The 21,639-nt window shown below is 42.0% G+C and overlaps 1 protein-coding gene across 5 annotated transcripts; it reads right to left on the reverse strand.

Annotated features, from left to right (window-relative positions):
- Window positions 1-7,777: 7,777 nt before the first annotated feature.
- Window positions 7,778-21,435, reverse strand: LOC113909858. Of its 5 annotated transcripts, none has more exons than XM_027571477.2 (7): window positions 21,270-21,435; window positions 20,040-20,176; window positions 19,605-19,715; window positions 18,884-18,977; window positions 11,882-11,936; window positions 8,883-8,993; window positions 7,778-7,997 (listed from the first exon to the last, which is right to left on the reverse strand). In XM_027571477.2, exons 2-7 carry the CDS (start codon window positions 20,120-20,122, stop codon window positions 7,879-7,881), a joined length of 573 nt encoding a protein of 190 aa, XP_027427278.1. In that variant the 5' UTR covers window positions 20,123-20,176; window positions 21,270-21,435; the 3' UTR covers window positions 7,778-7,878. The 5 variants fall into 5 exon arrangements, with proteins under 5 accessions (XP_027427278.1, XP_027427279.1, XP_027427277.1 ...); XM_027571478.2 differs by lacking the exon at window positions 21,270-21,435 and adding an exon at window positions 20,781-20,814; XM_027571476.2 differs by lacking the exon at window positions 21,270-21,435 and adding an exon at window positions 20,275-20,429.
- Between the last annotated feature and the right edge of the window lie 204 nt (window positions 21,436-21,639).

Raw genomic sequence — 21,639 nt, forward strand, 5'->3', positions numbered from 1 at the left:
CTGCATTCCTCTCAGACACCAGGAAAAAATAAGGAACTTGTACTCCGTGAATATAAGAAGACACTTTTCATCGCCGTATGGGTAGAATTATTTTTCTTTCTTCCGTGAAGTCTTGATTAATTGAGTTATGTCAAACCTGTCAACCAGATCATCTTTTAACATCCCGTTTTTGACAATGGTCGTAGCCCAGGGAAGAATTGGTGGTCAAAGAAAGTTTGGGAACGCATTTAACTTTTTGTAAGGCTTCCTAATCTAAGTCCACCAACTGTGCTTCTAAATATTTCTTCCCAAGTACGCAAGCAAAAACCAAGAATCCTCCCCGGCACAAAGCTGATTTGTTTTTTCCTCTCTCTTTTAAAGCATACGAATGGGAATCTATTTTTTTAAGTACTACTTTATTATAGTCTATATTAACTTTAACTTCCTTCCCCCTCTTTCAGATTTGTGTGCTATTTTTCTCCGGCAGACATCACATCACTTTTATTCAAGCCAAGGGTGGCATCCTCATTAGAGATTTTATATTATAGGCACCTCACTCTCCTAGGGATTGACATTTATTTCCAAATGAATCCGCAGTGCATTTAGGTAAACACCTACCTTTAAGAAGGCCTAATGCTGTTTTTTTGTAATACTAAATAAAAATCAAGTCAGGTAAGATTTATCCCTCATAGCTCTCCATTTAATCTCTGCCGAAAATGGACCTAAGTGTTACTAATGTAATTGAAGTACACAGGCTTCTGAATATGTAACAGTCCTGCCTCCCACCCAAATGCTAGGTGGTTGAGGACCTCCCGTGCATATGAAACGCAGTTTTGTACAGTGCCACAATGGCGATATTACGGGCTTATCATTTTAATTGACTTTTTGACATATAAAAATATTCCTACAATCCTGCTTTACATTATAGTTTAATAACAGCTTAACATACATCTATGAAATATTCATTCCCGTTACACTCAAATTTTAAAATATCTGATGGAGAGCCTGGTTAATAGATAAAGGAGAGTCCCTGGAATATTAAAGACACTTAGGTGCGCAGGTAGTGTCCTCCGCTGAAAAGGAAAACACGATTACCACGAGGATCGTAGATTTTTATTTATATTTTTAATTCAGAAAGATGCTCCTGAACCAAAATACGGCCAAGGTAAGGGCGATTTGGTGGCAGGTTTTTGGTTTTTTTGTTTTTTCCTTCTACTGTAGATACAAGTCTCCATGTTTCTGTTCCATGAGTCTCACTGAACACAGCCCTATTCTGAAGAAAAATATCAGAAATACCAGATTTGTATATTTATGTGTAAAGGAATGGTCGTGATGAAGCCTGCAGATTCGGCTCCCACCTCAGCAAATGAAGTGCCACAGAAATGCCCACTGTGGTTGATGTGTGTCTCCGATCTCCACCCACCCGTCTGCTTTGAAGAGCAAGTTGGGGAGAGAGTTTACTTTGAAAACCTGATACATGTGCGAATCATGAGGTAATTTTGTACTTTGTTCCCCATCAATTTTTAAATTAATTATCTGGAAGCAAGCAGCGGTTAATTTTGGCCATAGACATTTTGATTAGAAGCTTTGACCCCTTTTGCCTTTTGGCATCTCCTATACAATCCCGGTGACATGCAGGGTAACCCTTGACACCTGATTCAACACAAAGTCACACCCCGGCCAGTCCGATCTTCCATATTCAGCAATCCTTTTGTTACAATGGGACAATTTCACCCACTTGCATCCTCCGCTGAGAAACGCGGCCGTCCCCTTAAGCCAGCCTGCCTCTGCATAAAACTTATTTCCCAGGGAAAAGACTCCCCCCGCCACACACACACACTTGGTGCCATTACTTCTGTTTTACAAACTTTACACCACAGCATCGTCCCATATGTTTGTGCAGAGTACAAGAAGGTTTCTTTAGAAAGCGCTGATGCTAATTATAAATTTAATTTGCATTTTAATTAGAATGGTAGCAAATTAAAAGCGTGGCAGCTGGAGAATTTTGAACGCTTTGCAGAGATTTGGTGTCAGTATCTCCCCGTTTTTGACTTTGCAGCCTTTCTCTTTTTCTCCCTCACTATCTTTCATTCACACAAGCATATTGGCAATGTTTCTCCCCTCATTCCTCACATTTGTATATTTTCCTATTCCTCCATTCTCCCCACTTCGCACCGCCACCCGCCCCCCCCCACCCCCAGGGATCAAGTTGTGAATTATTTCCTCTTTGTGCTGATAAGCGGTGTGCACTTGTCCCGTGCACAAGAATGACAGAGTGGCTATTTAGAGGGCTTTTTGAAACCCCTCCTTGTATCAATCCGTGTTGCTCTCTGCGCCTGTCATACAGGTAAGAATCTAATTTTCCCTCTCCTTGAAGAAAGGGGGCTGTTTGGACTCTTGTTGGCCTCTGTTTACCACAAATTTGGGTCTGCACAATGGCATCTTTAAATTACTCAAAATCTTGGCCAAAGGTCTTTGGCAAGTTAATAAAATATTCAGCAGGCATTCCTCCTCGCTCCTGCACATCCAAGAAAAGGCATTGTTCTGGCTATACCTTTGGGCAAAAGCCCTGTGCTGTCAGCCCTTGAGCCTTTGGAGTAGCAGAGACGGTAGTCCTTGCGTTTCTCAGAGCTGTCTCTCACTTGGGATGTGAGCATGTCTGTTTCCAGCACTCACGTGAGCGCGTTTAGTCAGTTCTGTCGTTTTCCCTATGGTGTGTCTCCATGGTCATTTTCCTTCCTTCTGTTCACTTCCCCCACAGTGTCCTTGCTCAATAATTTTCATTAATTGATTGACAGCTCTGATAGACCCAACTAACCTCTATCTCACTCTCGTGTCTGTTTTTAAATAAGTACTTGTGCGTCCAATGACCTTGTCGCCTCATCAGCGATCAGAAAATGAGCATGCAGATATGGAAGGAGCTGATTAGCAAAATAAGCAATAGATCTCATTTCTGGCTGAAGTCCACAGTAAGCAGTGACAACGAAACTTTGCCATTTTACATTTATTTCTAAGAGCATCTCAAAATAAAGAAAAAGCAATAAATAGGCGATGCTGAATCTCCTGAGTATCCGTTCAAGTGTATTAGAAACGAGCCCCTGCCTATCATTTTGTCACCCCAACGGAAGAGGAATAAGAAGGTGTGGGGTGTGTCCCTCAACAACTTGGGAGATGAGGATGCCTTACCATCACCCACATCACTGGCCTCATTAAACCTCAAAAGCCAACAGTTAACTTTGGGGAAATTATTCGTCCTAATAGGAAGACATGGACAGCTTGTTTCTATCGCATTCTGCGTGTGTGTGTTTGTGTGTGTGTGTGTGTGTGTGTGTGTGTGTTTACCTTTTATTTCCCCTGCGTATTCTTCATTTAGAGGTATGCTGGATATATCAGCTTTTAAGACCTACTGTTACTATGTAACTGGCTCTATACTCATCCACATAATGAGCAGGAAAATGTACTTCAACATCATCTAAATCCAACATGTTAGTTGTTATAGTTAGTTAGTAATAACTAAAATAAGATAAAGGAAGGAAATCCATGTGTATTAGTAAAATACACATATTGGTCTGTTGTAAAGATGCTGATTACTACCTAAACCAATAATCATATCTTATGAATGAGAATGAATTGGAAAGTTACTAATTAACTAATAAGAAATCACATTTTACACACTGTAAAAAAAAGACACACACAAATAATTAAATTCATAGGTTAATTCCAAATAATATTCAGTTGATGTTACAACTCACTTTATGTAATTTAACAAACATTAATTTTACACCTTTCATTTGAAGGGCTTTGATGATGATTTAAAAGTGACATGTCAGGGATGTTGATAAAGGTGGAATTTCCTGAAGGAGAAAACATTATATAAATACCATCTATACTTTATGCCAAGTTTTGGAAGCTGGAGAGAGCTATATCACTGAATAAACTATTTTATTCATTATTATAAGCTCAATTAAGATAACTTCAGAGATAAGAAAAGGGTACCACGAAACTAAGTACTTTAAATTTGGATCCCAAGAGAGTTAGAAAAGGAGATAGAATTAATACAGTTTAAGCAGAAGGGGGAATTGATAAGGTATGCCAGAAGTAACATTTTAAGGATGGCAAAGGTGTCTGAGATTTTCACAGTTTGGTTTTCTGATAATTTAAACCTCATTGTAAAGAAGGTATTATATATCTAAGTTAAACAGCTTTGATTAAAAGTAAATTTGCTTCTTTAACTTGTAATTCTCATTTGTCTGAGAATTCAATCTCCAACTTTAAAAAAACAGGAGTATCTGTGTGATACTGGCATTTAAAAAATGTTAATAAGCATATTGCCATCAAAGAGTAATTGTCTAAAATAGTAGATAATGGTATGCAAAACGCTGGCCATGACTTACCCTAATTAAGTAACACGATTACAAGACAAAATAGTGAAAATAAAAGTTCTAATTTCCCTGCCACTGTAGCACCCACCACTTGCCTTATTGTAAGCCCAAATGTACCCACTGTGGCTTAAAACTGTCCATGTCAATTCCACAGCTGTCAAAGGAAGCACACATTTTTGGTGGCATTTTGAAATGGACAATACACTTTTCCAAGATAAATCTTTTTCATTGCCACTTTGGAAAGGTTTAGTTTTTCTTCATGTAATTTTTTGCAGCTGTACAAAACACTTTCATTAACCCAAGAATGGATTATTTGGAGTGCTAATTAATTGATTCTTCAAAATGCCAATTGACACACTCCCAGGGAAAACCTGATCTAAGCAACTATGTTAATCAAGCTATTGTACTTATGGTTCTGCCTGAATATCAGACCATCTGAAATGAGGGGAACTTTGCCATTACTCGCCTGGCCCTCTCGTGGGCAGCTAATTAATATGAGCTGAATATGACAGTTGTACTTCTCCGTTCACCGTACCGCCTGACAATGACTCTATAAAATTACATTTCAGCTAAAGAATGGAAACAGTGTTAAATACCATTATTTGCCTTCCTTTGATGTCTCAGAGTCATTATGAAAGCAATTACAGCAGTTTCTCTGTCTGTATGTCTACGGGGTATTTATTATCTGTATCTGTCTGAATCCTTTGCCAGGTGGAGAATATATGGCATATTAAAGACAAGGGAATTCAGCCACAATTATCAGGATGGGAACAGAGAAAGAAACAAAATCAGAGTTTTGCAGATGATCCTGCCAGAAAACAGTAATTTAATATTAAAGCCTGGTGGTCTGGGGAAAACTTGCAGTCTCTTTTTATTTATTTAAATTAAAAAAAAAATTCTCCAGGTTCACAAAGCTCATGAATCTAGGGCAGAATTAATTAAAACCAATAGGGAAATGGAAAACACAAAAACAAAAGGAAAGAAAAAAAAAAAACAATTCAAGGCAGCAGTAGAAAACATATTTTGTTTCTTAATTATAAGTGGATATTCTCCCTTTCAACCAGTCCTTTCCTAACCAACTGGTACAATCCACAAGACAGACTTTCCGCCCCAGATAAAATTACCTGTGGTGTTTCTCACACATGGGAGTGACAGACGCAAAGAAAGCCTCAGTTTTCCAAGACTTTCCCCACGCTGTTGGAATCCGGTATGATTCAGACACATCCATGTGTATCAGGAGTCCTAGCTCCTCCCTACCAAACATGCCTCTGAATTCAAAGGACACTTCTGACTGACAAGCAAGGTGTGGATGCTGACTGCCCCATGGAGGAGTTTTTTCTCCAGGACACTGTCTGTGGACTGGCCTCTATATGATTCAACTCAAAGAATATTGATTGTGCGCTCCCTATATGATCAGTTCCGTGGACATTGGGGAGAAAGAGTGATGAAAAAGACATATGGGAAGAGGTCTCTGTCTTCATGGGACTGTGGGAGGGAGAGAGAGCCCCACTGATCTTGAGCCCAGCTTGGGCATTACGACGTTTCCTCTGTGTAACAACCATACAAGATAGAATCTATCATCTCCATTTGTAGATGAACAAGTCACAGTGCGGGAAGGTGAAACAATTTGTCTGAAGTCACACTTGTGTGGCAGAGCAGGGCTTTTAACTCCGCTTCTGTCTGGCTCCGAAGTCTGTCTCTCTCCATGAGCCCACACTCTTCCAAATGCCCAAGAAAACACTGGTGGGCAGAAGGGGTGAAGAAGGCACCGAGTGCTGTCAGCTGGGAGGAGTAAAGGGTAATTTAGAGGAAGATGCTGGAGAGAAGATTCTGGGAGGACTTTTGACTTGCACTGGGTCTTGCAGATGTGAAAGCATTTTAGTGAGGAAGGGGTGGGTGTCCCAAATTTCCTCTCCTCCAGGATTCTCAGTTAAGACACAGAAATGGTCTCTTGTATGATGATAATGAAGGACAGACTTTGTGATTTGGAAAATATCACATAGAGATAAGTGCTGATTAATATTACTGATTTGAGCAAGAATGACTTTGAGACAGGTGGAGACAGAAGAACCAAGATATACTGAGAGGTCATTGAAGAGATTGGCAGCTTAGAAGGAAGGGTTGGTTTCCTTGATGTACTGTGTCCATAAAGTTTTGGCCGTGCATAGCCCGGAGAGAGCAGGATGTCTTTGGGTGGAGATGAGCTGATGCAAGGTTCCCAGGCAAAGAGAATCAAAAGCACTCCCTGTACTAAAATGAAGAGTTTCCTCACTCAGCTACAATGAGTGATTCTCTTTTTCTCCTTCTCGTCCCTCTGCCGCTTCTTTTCTGGCAGTACACTGGAGAAGTTAAACCACCATTCAGAGTAGGCAGGATGCTCTAACCATGCTGCTTCCAAGAGCGCATTCCCCATCCCGACTGCTATCTCTGCTTGCAAATATAATATTGTTTTGACTATTGCAAAAAAAAAAAAAAAAAAGTCAGTCCCTGAGACCTTTAACAAAGGGGCTTAACTGGACACGGGGCTGAATATAAAGTTGAGATGATATCACCTGGAGTCAGAGAAAATACATTTATTTACAGAGAAGGTCTTTGGAAACATTTCATTTTTATGCCATGTAATTTCATCTCAAAAAAGATCATGGTGTTGGCCATCCCAATACATATAAAGACTCTGGATACGAATTGAACCAGGTTTCTCTTTTGTCTCCAGAACAACACCAAAAAAGTTTATATATTGTTCAAATACGTAATGGACTACTTTGTACATCTGTGTTAATATATAAACAATTAAAGTAGAAAACCATTTGCATGGAGAGAAAATGGCAAAGAGCAGCAGGGTGAGAGCAAGCTGGGTTCAAAGTCAGATCTTTCGATCTCTGCACATCTCCATTTCCCCTCCTTAAATAGAAATGTCATTTGCCTTCTATGGTTTCTATGCTGCTCTAAGTAAAATAAAACAGATCCCTTACCTAGCACTGTATCGGGCACATAGCGGGTGCTCAATACACGTTACCACTCTTTCTCTTTCACTTTTTAATTGGTGTACCAAATTTTATTTCGGGTAGAAGAAGAGATTGGCATAAAAGCTGCTAGTAACAGTAAAAGCTGGGAACTGCTTCAACAATTTCAGCTTTGAAAGACGCTTTTTATGTTTCTTTCATCAAATATTCAATTCTTCCTATAATCAATGACAACTTTTATTTTTATAAGGCTTATAGTCATCATTAAATCATTAGGAGAAAAATCCTTCAACATAGATAAGTCAGGATGGGCTATGTTATGCTACAGTAAAAACCATTATTTTTTTAAAGATTTTATTTATTTATTTGAGAGAGAGAGCATGAGCGCACAAGCTGGGAGAGGGGCAGAGGGAGAGGGAGAAACAGGCTCCCCGCTGAGTGGGAGCCCGACACGGGGCCCTATCCCAGGACGCTGGACGCTGGGATCATGACCTGAGCCGAAGGCAGATGCTTAACTGACTGAGTCACCCAGCTGCCCCAGTAACAAACCATTATTAAAAGCAATTACCCCAAAATCTCAGTGTCTCAAAGCAATACCAGTTGGTTTCTGATCTCTGTCTGCAGGCTCTGTTCCATGTTGTCTCCCGTTGAGGACTTGCAGTGCTCCTTGTCCCTGTGGGAGAGGGGAAGAAAGCTGGAGGGTCACTTGAGTCAGCCTGAGGGTGACTCATGTCACCTTTTCTCATAGCGAATGGGCCAGTGGTCACACAGCCCATCCAACCCCAGGACCCCAAGTTCAATCCTACCATTTTCCCAGAAGAAGACCTGAACATATGTGGTGAATTGCATTACTGGTGACTACAGTGGTCTTAGAGGACATGTGTTTCCAATCCGTTCTAATAAATGTCGTTTGTTGCACTTAAAATTGAACAGAACAGACTGAAAAATCAAACCACTCCTCCTCTAGGACTGCAAACAGGTCTTATAATACTTTCCTTTAATTCACTCAGTACCAGGTGGTCCTGATTTTCCAGCTGAGTTTTTCCTTTGAGACCAGGTTTACCCCAGACCCCTTCGGCACTGACTGTAAGCTCAGGTAAAAGTTCCTCTCCTGGCTACGGCTCGCACTTCCTTTTGCTCCCCTGATCAATAATTCTAGCTACAAAAAGCATCAAACATCTCTAAGACATCCCAAAGCATGGGTCGCCAAAGGGAATAAAAAGCAAACGCCGCATAGATTAATGTTCTCCTTAGGCTGCCCAGATACCCTTGTAGGGCCTGGGGCCTACAAGAGGCCAGTGGTGATTGGGATGCTTAAAATTATAGAGCTTGAACAACATTTCTTTACGAAATATCTTTTTGAGTCTCTAGAGATAGGAATTCTAGTTCAAAGAGTGACAGTTTCCAGTTTCACAACCTGCATTTTCTCACCAAGTAGGTGCGAAAGGACAAAAGAAAAAAAAGAAAAAAGAAAAACAAAGGAGAATGCTACCAGGGATCCTGAAAAATCTGTAATAATAACAACAATGTCTTATTAAGATTGAAATAAAGCAAATACCTGGTGTTGACAAGGGTGTGGAGGGGGCTGGCACTCTCTCATCCAGTGCTGGTGATAGCGTAAATTGGAAAAATCTTTCTTGAGGGCAATTTGGAAATATGTAGTAAAATCCTAAAAAAAAAACGAGAGAGAGAGAGAAAAGAAAATCCATGCCCTTTCTCTCAGCAATTTCACTTTTAGGACTTTATCTTAAGGAAATAATCAGAGAGATGTGTCTAAAGATATCTTTACATAGATTATCACTGTATCATTACTTATACAGTGAAATTAACTGGGTATATAATAGAGATTCAATTCAGCAAGTTTGAAACGTGAATTATAAACCATTGAAAGCCACACATCTGAGTATATTTCTATATGAGCAGGGAGAACAGACTGGAGGGAAACCAAAAATGCTAAAGATAACTGGATATAAGACAAGATACAACATTAAGACAGGACTAATTTGCACTTTTTGCTCATTTTTTCTTGTTTCTCTCTCTTTTTTTTTTTTGCACATGTACATTATTTGGAAAAAAGATACAAACTAAACAAACAAAAATAAACCTTCAATACTAAAGGTATAAATACTAATACTTTGGTAACCCCTTAGAGTTACCAAAGTAGCTCTGAGTACACATGCTTTCTCATCTGCTGTGTCCAAGAACATACATGGGGTGGATAAGGAAAGTTCTCATTTTCCCAAAGATAAAGATTAGATCCAGAGATTTTACACAATATCTTGAAATAGTTCTGTAACCACAGCTGGTCTGTATAAAAACCTGCAATTAGAATCAGTGTCTAATGATACAATCTAGGTAAACGGATAGTCTGTAAATTAATGACAATGTACATTTAAAAGTGAGCTGAAGCAGTAAGATACTTCAATTTCTTGTGTATTAGGTTACACATACTTTAATTTTAAAACATCAAATTTTAGTTAGCATAAATCATGTGAAGATGTAAAATATGACTTTTTTTCTTTAAGGGTTAAGATGTTGCTAGACCCAGGAGATAGGAACAAATTGTTAATATATCACTTTTTTAGAAGAAACACATTCTGACATTTGTTAATTAAACTTTTCTGAAGGTTTAATGCATTGTCAAGATAAGACATATTTTCAGGAAAGCCTTGTGATCTTACCAAGCTTTAAAATAATCCAAAACCTAGTTTTGACATTCTACCTAATGTAGATAAAAGAGTATTTTAAGCTCATGCAAATCTAAAGAAACAGGGAAATTTGATTCATCCTATTAATTAGTAGGTAACAACATAACGAGAGAGAAATCTTGCTTATTTTCTTCTAAAAGGATGATTAATGCAGGTTTAAAAGCCTTTTTGGTTTTGCAAAATTAATACTGTTTAATTATATGAGATTAAACTTATACCACACCATATATTTTATTTGGTGGAGATGGGGTCAAGAAAATTGCAATGTTTTACGAAGATCACCTTTTGCACTTTTCTGATATTGAATAAACATGACAATTATAAATTATAAATGCTGGCAATATTTAAGAGGTTCCTTGTGTCTTTTAATTTTATCTTAAGAATTTCTCCCTGGAGACCACTCATTTTCTTGGGGTCATCCTTCTGTTCAATGAAATGAACTGAGACCAAAGCTAAGGATAAAACCCATGCACTGGACATTATCGGATTACAGTAAAGGTGTTATCAGAACAAAAGCTTCCTACAGTTTGCGTAAATGTAATTAATGTGAGTTTGGTGGAGAATTGGATAAAGCACTTATTTGCTCAGGCTTATGAAGAATCCGGGAAGCCCCGGCCTGTGGTCATTTTCCAGAAGGCAGCATGTAGGGTGGACAGTGAGCTATGGCTTCTGACCCTGCGACCTTCAGCCAGAGTATCAGACTCCCTGTCCCGCTTTCCTCATCTATACAACAGGCCATAGTGCAGGCTGCACCAGATCTTTGCATTGAGTGAAGGTGATAATGCACATAAAGGGGATGGCACATTAAAGGCATTTCATAAATGTAAGTGTCCTTCCCTCTTCCTGCCCCCTTAGCAAAATATTAGGCCGTCAATATTCTGGTATCAAACACAGTGCCTCTAATCATCCAAAGATAAAGCACATCTTAAAACTGGCTAAATTGGAATTAAATATTGGTCTGAACTGATCATTATAAATAAATGGAGCAAATGTTACAAAATATCTAGACATTTTGTGTAATGACGGCTTTTTTACAGAGGAGAATGGAAATTGGGTGGGGAGAAGGCACAAACTAATAATGAATATCTATGTAAACTACTAATTGGAGCTCTGATTTGGGGTCAGTCCCTCCAAAAAGTTACAGAAATAAAACAAGGTTTATTAGTTCTCTGGATTCAAACCTGATTTTACAACATCAGAAAACGTAAAAAAGGAGTATGGCCTCCAGATCCTAAATGAAATGAAAATACCCAGTTTAAATCTTCGTTTTGTGATTAGGTAAATGCTGCACGGTGCTGTCCACATTATTGAAGGAAGTGACTTCTAATCCTGGAGTCTCTCATGGGAAATTGTCTTGCTGGCAGATTCAAGATGTCTAGTCGTTCAGCCACCAAAGTGACTTCACCACTGGAGATGAAATGACAGAGGACGCTTGAACTTCACCTTCAACTCTCTACATAAAACTTAGAACAGTAGGCGTGCCTGGGTGGCTCAGTCAGTTAAGCATCTGCCTTCAGCTCAGGTGATGAGGTCATGATCCCAGGGTCCTGGGATCGAGCCCCGCATTGGGCTTCCTGCTTAGTGGGGAGTCTGCTTCTTCCTCTGCCCCTCCCCTTGCTCATGCTCTCTCTTGCTCTTTCTTTCTCTCACATAAATAAATAAACAAAATCTTAAAAAAAAATAGAATAGTAGCTGCTCACACTTCCTTCACAGTGTCTAAAACACTTACATGTGTTTTCTATTTGTCAACAAGACTGTACAACAGTTATTAAGTGTCATGAATTTCCATTTTAAGAAATATGGGACCAAGGCTCAAAGATCTAAGGCTATTTGTTCAAGGACTACTTACCGATCCATGGAACTCCATATATAGGCAATTTGTGATCCTGGATTGGAATCTGGATCTAAAGCAAAGGCAAACATGCTGAGAAAAAAAAATGAGAACATAGGGAGTTTTGCTGCCGATGGATTATGAGTTCCAGAGGCAGGGTGAAAGGGTTCAGGCAGTTGGTAATGGCCGGGGAAGGGTCAGGGGAGGGGATTTGTGGGGATTCATGACAATCAGACTGTGAACAATGAGGAGTGGGGGATTTAAGGCCAGGGACATCTGGGGCAGGAGGGCAGCATTGAGGATAAAGAGCTGAGCGAGACAGTTCCACACGGACTCAAGGCAGACATGGTGGGTAGCCTACAAACACAAAATAATGACATTATTGGGATATTTGGGGGCATGAGAACATGGAGTATGTAGTAGACTTTATATAGAAAGAGAGCACATACAAATTAAGTAAAATGTTAATAATCCAGAAATCTCAGTGAAGCCTATATAGGTATTCATTGTTCTATTCTTGTAACTTTCATGTTGGCTTGAATATTTTTAAAATAAAAACTCAGGGGACAAAGAGAGAACCTTATGGAACCAAGCAAGAGGTCTGCATAAAGCAGAGCCCATATTCAGTACCAGAATTTATCAGCAGTAAACCTCTCTAAGCTCCTTTACTTCCCAAAGCTGCCTCTTTCTCTCACAGGATGTGATAAAACAAAACAAAACAAAACAAAAACCATGGTCTTGCCTGAAGGCTGGGCTGCTCTGAATTCCAGCCCTCCCTCTGACGATCCTCTCCAGGAGAGACATCTGTGGGGTTTGATGCCCTCCGTCTAAGCCTCAAACAGTTCTCAACGTTGATTCTTGGACTCTACCCCTTTGACATCTGTGAAAACCATGCACCTTTCTCTGCATGAGCTTCTAAGTACCAAAATAATAATAATAATAATAATAATAATAATAATAATAAATAGATGGGATTATAGAGGAAACTGATTATATTCAAATATAGTTTTATAAATATAATTCTAAAGTATAGTAGAGCAAGTGTGAGTTTCTTTATTGAGGCATTAAATAATAAGAGTTAGCCATGGGTTTAATAACTACCATGATTCAAAATAGCGACTAGTGTAAACTGTATGTGGAGAGATCTACAACTATAAAGAGGTATAAAAATATCAGTGGTTCTTATTGATGACAAAGTGCAGCTAAGTGCTAATACTATCATTCAGAGTTGAAAGTGATGATATATTTCTGGTTGTCATTAGTGCCTGTCTAAAATGACAGACAGACCTCAGGCTAAGAATCCTGGTAAGGAGATAAGATACACATGAGCCAAGCTCTGTGTTGGATTTACTAGGACCTCCTACAATTATTTTCTGTGACTCTGAGAGTTTTGCTAACTGTAAACCAATAATTAAGTGGTTGTTATGGTCCCCTGCTGTCTTGTGTCCACTGCTGAAGACTATTATATGACATCATGGTGTATTTTCATGACCTTCTCCAAAAGCCGTAAGAGTGGGGCTGTGTAACTATCTATCTTTGGAGCACCTATTATCTGGTCCTCAACATATCACTTATAAAGTTTTTGCAGATAAATGCTATATTTTTAGGTCTTATCTGTATTTCATGTTTAAATTAAGAGCTCCATTAGTATCTGCTCTCCAAAACCTGTTTCAACTAAACCAACTAAACAAATCAGGCTTAATTTCGAACGCACTTTGATGATTTTTTCCAAAATATTATAAATTAAATTTTAGAAGTCTTTCTATTAAGACTTCTCATTTATAAAAAGAACAGGTAAATACAGAACATTCACCTAGCTTATTCAATGGACAGTGAGAGGTTCAGGAATTAAGTTCTATCATGTGTTGACTTATCAAGCTAAGCCTTGAGATTGAAGGCTATCCAAACTCTGCCCACTTTATTTAGATTCCACCTCATTTGGGTGGCTTCCAATAAGAACATAAGGAATGACGTAACTAGAAAAAAAAATAAAGTGCATAAGAAAAAAGTAGTCCAGGTAAGGAAACAAATAGGAAAAAAAAATTATAAGAGATAGTTATTACAGGTAAGCCTCCAAGAGATCACATGAAAAGGGATCGATTGTCATTAATTTTAGAAGAAAAATTGAAACTTCCAGTTTACACAGGAAGTCAGGTTTTTCTAAGAAGTGAATGTCAAAGTAGGAACCTTAGAAAGGAGCATTGAATGGTGACGAGGACAATATTTTCAGCAACATTCTCATAGCAGAGAATGGAAATGGGGTAAATATAGCTGATCTTGTCATATCCTGATGACTTGGCTGTGATAAGAGTGTGAGTTCTAATGGACTCTTTTTTACCATATGTGAATTTCAAATCAATCCCCAGCACTGGGGCTGGTAAGGTCTTAGATAGTTTCCAATGATCCCACCTCATAGCATGCATGTTCTTGTGTGATCTTCACCCCTTGAGTGTGGACAGGATCTGTGACTTGTTTCTAACCAATAGAATAGAGTGCACTTGATGAGATGTTAACTCCCTGATAATGCTACATAGGATTGTAACTTCCATCCTGCTTACAAACTTTTGACTCTCTCCCTTGCCGGTTTTTATGGAGTAAGTCTTCTTATGGAGGGGTCCATTGGGCGAGAAACTGAAAGCAGCCTCCAGCCAACAGTACTGAGCAAGGAACTGAATCCTTCCAATAGCACATGAGCTTGGAGGTGGATCTTTTTAGAGGAGAGCCTCAAAAGGTATCCCAACTCTGGCCAACATCTTTAGCAGTAGCCATGCCTTGGCCAACACCATTACTATAACCCTGTGAGACCTTGAGCCATGCTCAGATTCCAGACCCACGGAGACTGTGAGGTAATAAATAGATGTTGTCTTAATCTGGTAAGATTGTAGTAACTTCTTATGCAACAATAAATAATATGCAATACACAGTAAACAAGACACGTCTTCAAGATATGTAAAGCAGAGTATGTGCTTATGCTCGGCTAAATGTGCCACTCAGGCAATGCTTTGGAATATCAGGTAGTGGTTTGTTTTAAGGTTGTGTTCACCTTTCAAGCTTTTGATTTTGACATCTCTGTCTCTCATTAGTACAGATGTCAAATCACAAGCACATGGTTTATATGTGAATAACTTTTCCATGGACTCAGAATTAGAGAGATAAAATGTGTGTGTTCAGGTAATTAGAAAGTCGTAAAAACATAAAAAACAAAAGGGAAACGTGTGTATTGTTGGGCTCATGACAGGTGGCATGGGAAAATTCCACTAGCTTCTTCAAGCCTCTCCATGTAGTTTGACACACGATCCAGGAAGAACCAGTGTGTTTAAAAGAAATATGCATACATACTCACAGGGGAGATGGGGTTGTGAGGATGTTCAGTACAGAGAATGATCTGTTTTGGAATAAGAGCTCTAGAGACTGAGAAGTGGGAGAAATAAATTCTTCATTTGGTTATTCATTCAACAAATAACTTTTGGCTTGGCTTCCAAGAACCAGGCCCTTCTAGATGGTGGAGATAAAGAAGGGGGGAATCTAGCCTTACCAACAAACTCACAATCTAGCATGGATAAGAGCTCTGATGCAGTCTTGTAGAAACAGATTCTAGCAGATACTTTACGTGCATTGGCTTATTTGATTCAGAAAACAAAAGTCTAATTGAAGTTTGGGAGTCATAGAGCAAGCAAAGTGCAAAGCTGGAATTTGATCCTGAGTCTTCTGACTTTAGAAATTGCTTTTGGCCCTGTTCCTGTCTTCTGGCTTAAAAAGAGTCTCTCACTTTACAAAAGTTATCATGTTATTATAAAACATTTAGAAAATATGAGAAAATAAGTGGACAAAAACATTCACTTGATCTCACTGCCATTTCTGTACAGCTATCATTCTGGAAAGTTATAGGTATTTTAGTGGACAGATGGACAGATAATTATCTATGTGAGTCTAGTTGGATAAGCAAGTTGTGTTTGATTTTCCAAGCCCTTTGAGGTTTCTTGCTTTGAGGGATTTTTGCTGGACGCTACTTAAAATCAGCAGCTCTTCTGACTCTCCTAAAAGCCTAACCTCATAGAAAAGATGATGTTTCCTTATCCCATAGAAAGAAAGAGAGGGGTTCTCTTAACTGATCAAAAGGAGAAAGAAGCACTTTCTAGACAGTTAAGAGATTAAAAAAAAAAAAAAGCAATGGATCCTACTTAGGGGGGTGAGACACGGTGGTGGAGGTGGGGAGCCCTCAGAGAAGGGAAGCTGTGGAGTTCACCAGAAAGGGTAGACCCCAGGGACAAGGCCAACCCCAAACATGGCACAAAAACTAGCAGCACCTCTGCATCTAAAGGACCACAGGGTCATGTGCCTTGGCATACAGCATGGAAGAAATAGCATTTACCTGAGCTAATGACCTGTGACAAATGACCTGAGGGATCCTTCCAATAATTTGGGTCTCCTTAAGACCCAGGGATTCCTGCACAACTCTGAAAAGGAGAAAACTCCAGTTATGGGTGAGAGAAAATATTCTAAAAAAATATTCTGCATTCTTGCACCAGGGGTGCTGGGAGGCAGATGGAAAGAAAACATAACACTTCTGACACCCCTGACTTTATGGACTAATAGCCACAAAATCCATGCTTGCTCTGCCAGCTCTGTAAATATTAATTTAGAGAGTATGACCTAGCGGACACTTTTAAGGGATACTAAGACAGATAAGGCAGGATCTCTTCACTTGTAGTCTATTGAAAAAAAATAAAAATAAATAAGCCTTTTAAGAATTGTATATATCAAGTGTCCAGTGGATCCAGATGATGCCTTTCTCAATTTTGCAAGTGATAGTCAATCAGTTAGGCTTCTCCAGAGAAATAGAACCAGTAAGACAGACAGACAGATAGATGATTAGATAGATAAATAGATAGATAGATAGATAGATAGATAGATAGATAGATAGATAGAGAATTATCTCAGGGAATTGGCTGATGTGATTGTGGAATCTGGCTGGGCAAATCCTAAATTTTAGGGCAAGCCAGCAGGCAGGAAACTCTCAGGCAGAAGTAGATGCTACAGACTTGAGGCAGAATTTTCCTTCCCCTAGAAGACCTCAATTTTACTTGTAAGGCCATTGAATTGATTAAGGTACACCCAGATTATCAAAGATAAACTTTATTTAAAATCAACCAATGGGACAGCGGTTAACCACATCTCTAAAATACCATCACAGAAATACGTGGATTAGTGTTTAAGTGAATAAGTGGGTACTGTAGCTTACCAAGTTGATACATAAAACTAGCCAAGTTGATACAGAAGCCTAACCATTCTACACAGGAACTGGGAGACCAGAAGCAGAACTGGCAGCTGACCAGGAGCTCACCAGGTGCAGGAGGAAGGCAAGGCAAGGTGCGATCGAGGCAGGAAAGCACAAGGTAGGCTTTGGGGAAGGCTGAATGGTCCTATGCAGCTGGGACCAAAGAGGAGGGAGATGAGCTGAGAGCAAACTGGGACTTGCGGGCCCATGAGCCGGTCAATGGAAGGTCCCCTGTGGCTTTTTGCTTATAACTTGATCATATTCAAGTTCTAGAAAGACTAGTCTGGGGTCAGCGTGGGCAATAGTGGAGGAGCAGGTTTGGAAGGTTTAGAGGAGAGGTGACGGTCTGAATCCCAGGACCAGCAATGAGGACAGAGGGGAGGACAGGATTGGGAAGATACGGAAGAGCTGACTCCATGGGCCTCGCGGGCCTCCGTGCCGGTCACCATTCATCCCCCGCTGCGCTACTGGGCAATCTCCAGTAGTGGAGACAACATACGTGACAATATCATGGCTACGCTTGCCTAGAGAGCACTGAACCCGACACAGGGACGCATACCGACAAAAACCACGTGTGTGCGCGCGCGCGCACACACACGCACACACGTGATCTTTCAGGGCGGACACTATTTCCCCCCACATGTAATCTCACCCAGGAACTTGTGCAGTTGGGAGGCCCAGAAACAGTTTCAGATTCTAGCTTTCAAAGTCACAGCTAGAAACCCCGCCTATACTCTCTTCACAAAATGGAATAGTAGAGCATGAGGGTGCATAGCGAGAGTGGGTTGATAAATATCTTAAATCCCAGGTTCGATTTCCACTACAATTCCTTGAGCCTTATGTAGGAAGAGCAGGGAATTCCTGTTTGATCAGAGTCCGTTGGGATTTATCTTTTTCCAGTGTTTTGGCAACAACCACTACTCACACTGAGTAGGTTGCCTTGGCATCTATAGAATAGTCCCTGAATCTGAAATCCAAGAAGTGCCCTCAAGATCGGCCTCGTGTGGAACTGAGTCTCAACACCACCACCACCCCCATAGGCAAATCTGGCCCCTAAGTCCCGACCTGAATGCACACCTGCTTGCCCACTGTCTCCTCAACCCCTTCATCTTTCCCCCTGAGCACATCAGATTATTCCAGACTTTCTTCCACCTCCCTTATCTCTGCCTTCAGGGAAGAAATTCAACATTTGTATACACCATTTTGAAATAATTTATTCAAAATAGCATGTGCTGAGCATGCGTGCCACGTTCTGAGCTAAGCACCAGGGATCCAGAAATGCATGAGAAACAGTGTCTTGCCCTCCAGGAGCACAAGAGAAAGAAATTATCAAGACAATGAAGGGAATGTAGCCTTCACCTGGGATTGGAAGGCAAGTAAATATGGAATGGGGTTGGCCATGAACACACATGATGGAGAAAATGTTTCAGGGCTAACATTACACACCAAGAGTCTGGGGACAAAGGGGCTCTCTTGGGACTAGCTCAAAAGTGGGGGAGGAGGTTGGACTGAAACCTCTTCCAGGGGACCAAGTGATGGTGTCCCATCTGGAGACTCCTGGTCATTTCCAATTGAAGAGCAGGTGGCAAAAGAGAAAGGAAATGGGATTGGTGTCCTACACTATTCGCCTCCTTTGTGATGACCAATGGAGGGACTTTGGTGTGGGAGCGCTATCAGGTCGGGATTCCTGACAGTCAGGGACCGTGGTATGGGGGAAGCAAGGTGTTTCTCCGCAGTGTCACCTGAGTGAGGGGGCTATGCCCTTGTGTGGAGTCAGATGGTGCCCTCCCCTTTGAGTCTTTTGGCTCTTTCCCCGACCTGGGGTCCAATCTTTCTCTGTGAACAAAAGAAAAAGAGGAGGATAAGAAGCAGAAAAGTACACAAAGACATCCATGTTGGAGGGGAAGAAAATGAGTCAGTGGAACAGTGATTCCTGAACTTTCTCACTTCGTGGCACACATGGAAAAGAGTATGTGAAGAGCACATTGGGGTACCGAGATGTTTGGCCTAGGCCCACCCAGATGCCCTGGGGACAATGTGCACCATGATCTTCACACCCCTATAGCCCACACTGATGGAAAAGCTCAAGAGAGGTGGCTTCTACCAAAAGAGACAAAGGAACAGGAGAAATATTCAGAGGCAGAAACAGAAACCGAAGTCAAGATCACCTAGGACAAGGGGTGCCCAGGGCAAGCTCCCAGAAGGCAGAGGCTGGAGAGAGGGAGCAGGTCAAGCAGGGAGCGGCTGACCACACCCTGTGGCCTCACTCACAAAGGCTCCTCTGGTTTTCAGTTCCTAAGAGCAGCAGGAAAAGGGAGGGACAAGTGAGGCTGTTCCTCTGGCCCCACTCTGTTCCTCCCACCACCTCAGGCAGCAGGCCTCCAGATTCAGGCAATGGAGAGGAGAGGAAGAAAAGAAACTCAGGGTTGGCTTTTGGGATGCTGATTCAGCTCTGCTACCTACCTTCCTTCCTCCGTAGGCAACACTGGACCCAGGAGGCCTCTAGGGCCCTCCCTGGAAGGCCTCCAGCTGCAGGGACATGTCATGGCTTCTGGGAACTGTTGCTTGGAAGGTCTATGGGGGAGAAAACAGAGGCATCAGGATGTCCCTACAGTATATGGAGCCTGCCTGGAGCCAGGGCCCTGTGGGCCAACCTCACGTCCCGGGACTCCTACCCTTAAAAGAGGCTCTTTGCCAGTCTGGAGAGGTATGGGCTGGGATCCCACCAAGCCCATTTAGGAAACCTGGGGTGTGTTTTCAGATGCTTTCTCCTGTGCTCCCAACTTGCTCAGGTGCCCTGGGCATATTCTTCTGCCTTTACCACCACCACCGCACCCCCACAACCGCATGTCCAACTTTACCCCAGCTGCTGGTCTGAAGGGGGTCTTGACAACTCACATTAAAGGACAAAAGAATGCTGGCAGCTTGAAGTGCGTCTTTCCCACAAAGGAGTGGTAGTTCAATAGAAGCCCGTCCTTCATCCAGGGAAGGAATCTTTAATGGTGGGGCATCACATATCTGAACTAGGGCAGCATCTGGAAGGAGAAAGGAGTGTCTTGGCAAAGGCAGGATCTTCCCCAGGCCCCTGAAATCCCAGCCAGAAGAGCTCATCAGGCCCTTCCTTCGCCGATACCCAGGCTGCCCCAAGGAGCCGGTGATCCAGGAAGTTTCAGATGTGGTTCCCTGGGCTCAGAGGGAGCAGAGTAGCCTGGGCTGAACACAAGGTCTGGGTTGAGCCATTTTAGAAGTCCCTGCTTCCAGAGAGTTCTAAACCCAGGAGCTACATGGGAGAAGTGGATGCTGTACTGGCCAACGGCCACAGCACACTTAGAGCCCTGCGGGGCAGCCCTGGAAACTCCAATGGGAGCAACTGCCCCCGGGGGTGGGGGAGGGGCTGGCAGCCTGAGAGGCCACCGGTCCCCTCCACCGGCTCACTCACTCTCCTGCCCTCCTGAGGCTCTTAGCCCTGAAGGGAGGACACTCATTGTTCCCATGTCTCTTAGGGGAAAACCGGGGTTCAGAGATACAACCAGACAGCTTGGGAACCAGCACAGATACCCTTCCTCAATTAATAAGGTCCTGAAAAAAATTGTTCCTATACACAAAAAAAATATATACAGTTATATAGAGATACTGTACCAGGTGGCTGCCATCTACCAGAAGCAGGTTTGCTAGCACTAGGAGGTGGGTGAGGATGATGTCCCCAGAGCTGACACTGAGCTCAGGCTTTAAGCATAGCGAAGGTAAAAGGAAGCAGGGCTGGGGCAGCAAGGCCATCTGGGCTGTGTCTGCGGAGTCATGCTTGCCTGCTGACCCTACCACCCCTGACCCATTTGAGCCCCGGTTCTTGTGAAAGAGAGCCATCGAGAGATGACTATGCAGGAGGAAAGGAAGAATCTCAACGGCAAAGTGTCCAGGGTGGGTTGGGGGTACAGAGAAAGTTAGAGATAAAGCAGAAACCCTTGTCAAGATGGCAGTGCCACTAAAAGGGAGGGGGAATGGCGGGAAGTCAAAAAGAGCAGGGTGGGTGGGTGAGGGAGAAAAAGCGGGGGAGAAGGGTAGAGGCCTGGGGAAGGCCAAGTCCAGGGGCATCGTAGGGGGGCTGAAGCACAGAAGCAGTGCACTGACCAGGGCTGGTGGGCATGGCCCTGGGACCTGTGGGGTGTCTTCTTCCTTCCCAGGTCATTGCTGAGAGAGGCAGGCAGAGGCAGGGAGCAAGGGGGCCAGCTGGAGAAAGACAGGAGGGGACAGAAAGCCCGACAGTGGTCTTGTCTTGTCTATGTCCCCTTGTCCCTTCTTCCCAACTCTCTCTCACCGAAGCCCAGCCCCAGAAACAAGGGAAAGGAAGGGGGGAACCAGGGGAGGCGGGGTGGGAAGGTGGGAACTGGGAATCCTTTTCAGAAAGAAATGAACAGCTTAACAGGATTGAGTTCAGTGACCAGGAAACACCCCTCTAATGGTGGACAGTTAAGCATCCAGTATGGAACCCTGTGGGGTG

The sequence above is a fragment of the Zalophus californianus genome, chromosome 6 (genome assembly GCF_009762305.2).
Source record: "Zalophus californianus isolate mZalCal1 chromosome 6, mZalCal1.pri.v2, whole genome shotgun sequence".
Taxonomy (NCBI): Eukaryota; Metazoa; Chordata; class Mammalia; order Carnivora; family Otariidae; genus Zalophus; species Zalophus californianus.